Consider the following 7,823-nt stretch of genomic DNA (forward strand, 5'->3'; position numbering starts at 1 on the left):
GCCACTTCCCTTTGTAAATCAAGGTGTGTCCCTCTTAGCCTGCAAATCCCCTGCTCTACCTCTGCTAAGAGACAAACACATTTGCAAGTTTCTAAATGTTACCATTTCTATTAATGCTTAGCAATATCCAAATAATGCTTGCAAAAAATGTGAACTACTATTAAGGTTAAAAATAGCCAAACAACTGTAATGCAACTTAGTTTTAATATACCTATAAAAATATTAAATTATCTGACCATCAGGAGTCACTTGTGATACATTTTACATTTCAAAAAATACAGTATAGGGCTTCCCTGGTGGTAGAGTGGTTGAGAATCCGCCTGTCAGTGCAGGGGACACGGGTTCAATCCCTGGTCCGGGAAGATCCTGCATGCCACAGAGCGGCTAAGCCCAGGCGCCACAACTACTGAGCCTGTGCTCTAGAACCCATGAGCCACAACTACTGAGCCCACGTGCCACAACTACTGAAGCCCACATGCCTAGAACCCGTGCTCCACAACAAGAGAAGCCAGCAAAATGAGAAGCCCGCAAACCACAACAAAGAGTATCCTCCGCTCACCACAACCAGAGAACTGCCCACACACAACAATGAAGACCCAACGCAGCCAGAAACAATAAATAAATAAAATAGAATAATAGAATAAATAAAATTTTAAAAATACAGTATAAGTAAGTAAAGAGTCTGGATAATTTGATAATTTGGATTAAACTAGTTCATAAGTTTGTCCCTGTCATATATAAAATCTCTTTTGAACTTTAGGATATATTTGATCCTTTCTGTCCATAATTTTCCTCCTAGATGTGTAAACATAAATGACACACATAGTAAAAATCTTAGAGAGTTGGATTTCTTTTTTTTAATTGTAGCGTTGCTTTCACTAAAAGTTGTTTCAAAAAAAATCCTTTGTTGTTAAGACATTTTAAAAATGTGGGTCTGGAGGACCATTTGTGATTATAATCTTACATATTTACAGTGTTTAAGAGTATTCAAATGCTTTCATATGCATAATCTTGATTTTACTAACAACCTTGGTACAGAAGATAAGGCAACAGAAGATCAAAGAGTTTAAGGTCACATATAAATAGTAAATTTTAAACTGAGACCAAAATCTGGGCCTCTCTCACATAGCCCACTGGCATTTCCATCCCTTCATGCTGTAAATTGGATTCCTATAGTGAGTAGGAGGATACAATAGAGTACATTTTAAGAGTACAGTCTAGGGCTTCCCTGGTGGCGCAGTGGTTGAGAGTCCGCCTGCCGATGCAGGAATGTCATCATTATTTTTTTTGTTTTTTTACTAAAAGCTATAAGAATTTAAAGCCTCCAAGACTTATTCTAGCAGAAGGCATAAGTTCATAACTCCTCCTCTGGCCTTATGGATATCTCATCTTCTAGGAGGTAATCCAGAGACTATGGATGGTGACTTTTTTTTTATATTATGTTCTTTTTTTTTTCCCCCCGGAGTCATGGCAAAGAAAAAAAAAAAAAAAAAAAAAAAGAGTACAGTCTTATTTTACAAGTCAATTTTGTAAGTTACTCATTCAAATCCCTCAATATTCTTTATGCTTTCCATGTACTTATATTCCTACCTATGTATTATGTTAAAGGAATTAGATAACCTCAAAAAAGTCGGAAAGAAACTTCAAAACCGCATGCTGTGCTTTTCAAAGCAGCTCAATAGTTCAACTTAAATAAGACTTTCATTTTTTTAAAACTCTTATTATAGAAAAACTATACCAAAAGTAAGTTCTTCATTCCACATTCTAAGATCTAACTTTAATCTGAGGGAAAGAAAGAACATGGGCATAAGAATACACTGATAGTATAAGGACAGAAATCCGTTTAGAAGTCTTGTCTTCGTCCATTTGCAGCTCTCTTCCATTTCTATTCTTTTAGGGGCACAGAGCACACAAACTCAGTCCAGTCTCGCTGCCATGAGATTCAGGCTTAAGCCTGAACTCATCCTTCTCTCCAATTAGGTATACTCAGTATAGGGGTTTCCAAAAGATCCAGCTAAATCAGCACTTATAGTCACATAACATCTGTTCTGGAAAATGGAGTTCTTGGAGTCAAATAACCTTGTAAATTAACTGAAACACACAGACCTCAGATTTTTAAAAATGTGTGTATAGACCCAACCAAATAATACATCATATGAGCAACTAAGAATTTGTCCATTATTATAACTGCAATTCATAATATGCCCAATCTCCATCCACAGGTTGTGAATTCTTACCACAGCCTGTGCAGCAAGTGTGGTAATCAGCTGTGGAAATGTTTCCCAGAGAAATAAGTTTGAACTTCCACCTGTTCTTAAGAATTGATAGAATGGATTTGTGATACAGTGAAACCATAAATAAGTTTTGGGTTTGATGGCCACAGAATGTATGTGTACCATATACCAATGTCTTATTCAGAGGTAGGTATTTGTACACTGTGTTGCATGAATGGGTGTATAAATGAATGAATAAATGAATGAGTACTGCAAAGGAATTCAGGAATTTGAAAATGGCCAAAAAAACCCAAGTCCGGCTCTAGTGACCCAACCAATGCAATCTTCCTGCCACACTCAGTGGAGATCTCGAATCATCCAATCACATTCCACTCCTCTCTGCTTAATTATATGAACCATGGGCCCCACTGGGGTAGTGAGGAAACAAACAAGAAATGGAGGAGCTGGAAAACCCTAGAGCCTAGCTTTCATTTTTAACTTGATTTTTTTGGTTTCCAAGGTTGCTGCTCATTAAACAGGAGAAAAAGAGAAATGTTTGTAATGTTCAAAACACTTTGCATGTTAACTCATTCCAGATGCAAACAACTTGAAAGACGAAAGTCACTAGAGGTTAGTGGTGAACAGGGCCTAGTTACCAAATGAGGTCACATAAAAATTAAAAAACACTAAAGAATAAATAGCCCATGCTGCCCAGGGGGATGAACAATGCAACGCAAGTAAAAATTAAAACCAAATTACAGACTCTAATCAGCATTGCATAACACATCTGACTTATTTGCATATAATGCAATTATCCTGATAGGTACTGAACTCAACACACCCAGCTGTGTTAGTGTGTCTCCAAGGACGAGAGGCATTGGGCTTTTTCCCTGTGTGTTGGCTGTGTTCCCTTATGACCATGACGGCAAATAAACCACTCACGAGCACTGCTAGACTTTGAACATTTGAAATAAAACTGATACAGGTCTGTGCATGGCTAGCATTTAGAGCCCCTCAGATGAACAAGAAACCGGCTGATTCTGGGTCAGTGCTCCATTTCTAGAACATTCTATTTGATTTTGTGTTTTAGAAAACCACAGTTGTTTTATGCTATATAAAGAATTCTTCTTCTGCTTCTTTTTCTTCACCCTGGACTGGCAGAGGAAGGGGACATTTTGAGATTATTGTCCTGGAACAAAGGTCCCTTTGGTCAGCAAGTGACAGAGGATGAACGCTTTCCTTAAAGATTCTGTTGTTTTTGGAAGCAGCTGCCCCTACGGAAGAGGTTGACAAGCAGGATGGTGGCTGGTGGGTCCAAAGATCCCTTGGAAATCTGCTCAGAAAATATTGCCTGGGTCCAGAGCTGACCACGGTGAATCCTGTGTCAACATTCGTCTCTGCCTCTTGCTTCTCAAAGCTGTTTTCCCATCTGAGCACCTCTATTCTGGCCCCGGGTTCGAGGTGGAGAGAAGGCAGAGGCAGCTGGGAGTCCGTAGCTGGGCTGCTGGGCTGGGCTGAGCGGCCAGGGCTTTTCCACGAAGTGCCACTAGCGCTGTCTGACGCTGTCCGCCCACCAGGCTCAGGCCGCTCCACGGACCCCACCTTGAACCTCCTGCCCCGGCTCCTTCGGCTTCTCGGCTCTAGGGTCCTAATCGCAGAGACAGGGGTCAGCCTGGAGCCCTGGGGGAGCGTGTCAGCTCCCGAGGTGCCATTCAGAAAGGCAAGCTCACCATTCCTAACACCAAGTCCTGGATTCAACTGGACCTATGGGACAAGAGAAGAGGAACAGGTGTAACCGATGTTTTCCATTAACTAAGCGTCAAGAACAGACTACGTCCTGTTCAGCCTTCTGCCATGCTGTGCCCATAGCAGACTTTCAATAAAGTCGGTTGAATTGAATAAAAGTGACAAGTACAATCCTTCAAAGGGATGAGCTGCCGCCTTTGCCTCCTGGACGGTCATTTGACATTATATTCTACCTTTTTTTTTTTTTTTTTGATCCAATGAAGTCTTTTTCTTCTGGAAATGGAAACCGGCATGGCTAGTTCCATATTCAGAAATCGTTCAGGGTTGATATTAGACTATCCAATCTAGAGGAGCCTCCTTGTCATTAATTTTTACTTGAGCTCCGGTAGAATTTTACAAGACTGACCTTTCTCCTTTACATATGAAGCCTTCTCCTTAACCTTCTATGTCAACAGGTTCTTCTGGATTTTCTCCTTCCTTTCTATCTACCCCTTCTCAGGGTCCACTGAAGGAGCCTCCTCCCCTGTCAATTTGTGACAGGTAGTTCTTCAGCGCTACGCGGGCCATCTTCTTTTTTCACTTTACACACTCTCCCAGCCAACCTCGTTGAATCCCCTGCCTTTAATTATTATCTAAATTATGAAGGCTTCTGAAAGTCTAATTATAGTTCAGATCTGTCTCTTAAGCTTCATACCTACCTATCCAACTGTCTTCCAGGCACAAGGTCCTAAAAGTCAACATGTCCCAAATTGAACTCATCCCCCATTCTCACCCTAAATCTGTTCTGCTTACTCTTTTCCCTGTCTTAGAACCTGGCATCGTTTGCCCCACAGTCACCAAGCAAGAGCATCATCTTCCCTTCTCTATCCCTCATGTCACGCATTCCCATGGACTCTTTCTCCCAAAGATCTCTCAGATTTTCCCGTCTCTCCATGTCCACTGCCATTAACCCTAGGCAGGCTGTCATCATCTTGAGTCTGAATTACTGCAACAGCCATCCGAAGGGACACCCCATGGATGCCCTCGCCTCCCTCTAATCCATTCTCCACTCCACCACCAGAGGAGCTTTGAAAACAGTTTTGATCATGTCACCGACCTACTTCAAGTGGCTTCCTACTCTTCTTAAAAAAAAATCTAAGCCCTTTAGTATGGGCTCCCACACCCTTCACAGTCTGTCCCTTCTTACTCCAACCTAATTCGCCACCTCTTCCACTTGCCAAAATTGAAATTTGTTCAATTCTTTGGACGTTATTTGCTCTTTCTTAATGCCAGTGTTGTGTATATTATTTCCTTTGTCTGGGATATGTCACCTCTGACCCTTCATACCTGTTGTTAACTTCAAGCTTACACATCATTTCCTCTTAGAAGCCTTTTCCATGTCACTGAATCTGAGTTAGGTACCCCTAAATATTGTATCTGCCACTAATTAGTTGTGAGACTTTAGACAAGTTACCTAATTTTTCTGTGCCTCAGTTTCCTCATCTATAAAAGGACATCATAATAAGTACCAATGTCAAAGAGTTGTTGAGAAGATTAAATGATAACAGGGCCTGGAAATAGTACTGCTAAACGTAAGTTGGCTATTATCATCATCACAAATATTATTACTAGCTGTCCTGGCAGCCTGTACTTTCCATATCATAGTAGTTACCACACTATTTTGCACCTGTTTGCTCACTTCTCTATATCTTCTTCTAGACTTTGCCAGCTGGAAGTGCTGGGATTGTATATACCTTCTTCACCATTGTATCTCCAGTACCCAGCACAATGCCTAACACGTGATAAGTAATCACCAGATGTCTGTTGGATAAATAAATAAAGCTTAATGCCTAACAAACTATAAATTATTTGCATATAGAAATGTATGGCCCCTAATTATTAGCCATTAGGTAGATACAAAGTCTTACTAAGAAACTGCCAGAGGACATTCATCCTGTGGATAGCCATTTCTGCAGTCTTCTTTAAGAGAGAGAATATCAACTTTTCCTTTTTTAAGAGAAGTCCTTAGATGATAGGGCAGAAGAAAGCACAAGACTATTAATGTAGAAATGCAGGCGTGTGCAGTTGGAGTGAAGAATTTCCAGGAGAAACATAATTCCAAGTGGTTGAGATAAATCTCTTGAGAGAGAATAAAGCTCCTCTTGCCAAAAAAGCAATTGAAATGCATTTGTAGGAATTCTGATCATTTAGCGCCCATCTTTCTAAGAAATATTTGTAAAATGTTACAAATTGAGAGGTAGGTGTTTTCGAGTTTCAGGGAACATTAGTAATTATCTTGATGAACAGGAAGATCATTTGTCATTCATTTGGCTCTAAACACTTGAGGAATAAGAGAATATACATCACTGAAACATGATTAAGCTGTTAAGGGGAAGACTGACATCATGAAGGGAAAATAATATTGTCTTTTGCTAAAAGTGATTCCAAGAAATAGCAAAAGAGGATTTCTCCTACACTGAAAAAAAAAAAAGACTGCATGGGAACAAATTATATAGATAATAAGAAACCCCGAAACAATGCCAAACTTGCTTACTTAAGAGTTGAATCTAGTATCTTCCAATTAACTGATCTTTTGAAAGGTACTTATTTTAATTTATTAACCAAAACCAATGATGTTAACCCACCATCCTATAGCAGCAGCAACCTCTGAGCCATGCTTACAAGGATTCCTTCAGGGCAGCATAAAGCCAAGTATTGAGTGAGAGTGGGCATGTAGGGTTGGAAGTGTGTGTGTGTGTGTGTGTGTGCCTGTGTCTGTGTCTGTGTGTGTCTGTGTCTGTGTCTTGTGTGTGTCTGTGTGGGGTATGAAGAAGGGGGAGGAAATGAGGAGAGGAACAAAGCGGGAGGAATAGAGTCTGTATGAGTGCCTCTGAGAGACTCAGAAATGAGAAAGGAACCCAAAAATGCTACAGAAGAAGCAAATGAGTTACTCACTTCACGAGAGACTATCTTCTTTTATTTTAAGTGGCTAATAAAGAACATCAAGATGATCTTAGCTAAAGGTCTGTTGATAAAATGAAGAGAAATATATGTTTGCTTTTGCCAAACTAGCTTCTGGAATATTTACTTTTCTGAAGAGAAACTTATTTCCTGACAACAGGCAGTTAATCAATCAACAAATGGTTCAGAAGCAGCTGTCTGTCTGGTACTCTACCAGACGTAAACATTTACAATAAAATACCGAAAAGAGATGGCGAGTCATAAAGTCCCAAATTATATGGTACAAGAATGAGGAAATCTATTATCAGTTTTATATTACAAAGTTTCAGTGTAAAATGTTCTAGTTAAGAATGCGCTTATAGCGGATTTCACAGAGGAGGTGGCGCTTGCACAGTCTTAAAGGATAGACAAGTGAAGAGGAAGAGAAAGACATCTCTGGACAAGGAACAGCTCAGCCCATATATAAAGGCAGATATCCATAAAATGGAATATTATTCAGCCTGTAAAAGCAGGAAATTCTAACACATGCTACAAGATAGATGAACCCTGAAAATGTTATGCTGAGTGAAGTAAGTCAGACCCGGAAGGACAAACATTGTATGATACCAGTTATATGAGGTCCCTAGAATAGGCAGATTTATAGGGACAGAAATTAGAGGTTACCAGGGACAGGGGAGGGGGGCAGTTGTGGAGTTACTGTTTAATGGGTACAGAGTTTCTGTTTGGGGTGATGAAAATGTTCTGGAAATAGATAGTGGTGATGAAGTACAATGTAAACGTACTATTAAGTACCATTAGGCACTGAATTCTCCACTCAAAATGGTTAAAGTGATACATTTTTTTTTTTTTTTTTTGCGATCTTGAAGGACTCCCTGAATTACTCCAAAAGCATTTTGCCCCCTAAATAAATAAAGTAGTAGTTAC

General features: G+C 39.9%; 1 protein-coding gene across 1 annotated transcript in view; it reads right to left on the reverse strand.

Annotated features, from left to right (window-relative positions):
- Positions 1-3,323: 3,323 nt before the first annotated feature.
- Positions 3,324-7,823, reverse strand: part of FAM124B (family with sequence similarity 124 member B) — a 12,552-nt gene continuing 8,052 nt past the window's right edge. The window contains exon 2 of the mRNA XM_007450042.1: positions 3,324-3,977. Coding sequence (XP_007450104.1) covers positions 3,324-3,977 — 654 coding nt within the window. The remainder of the gene's footprint in view (positions 3,978-7,823) is intronic.

The sequence above is a fragment of the Lipotes vexillifer genome, unplaced genomic scaffold (genome assembly GCF_000442215.2).
Source record: "Lipotes vexillifer unplaced genomic scaffold, Lipotes_vexillifer_v1.1 scaffold2491, whole genome shotgun sequence".
Classification (NCBI taxonomy): domain Eukaryota; kingdom Metazoa; phylum Chordata; class Mammalia; order Artiodactyla; family Lipotidae; genus Lipotes; species Lipotes vexillifer.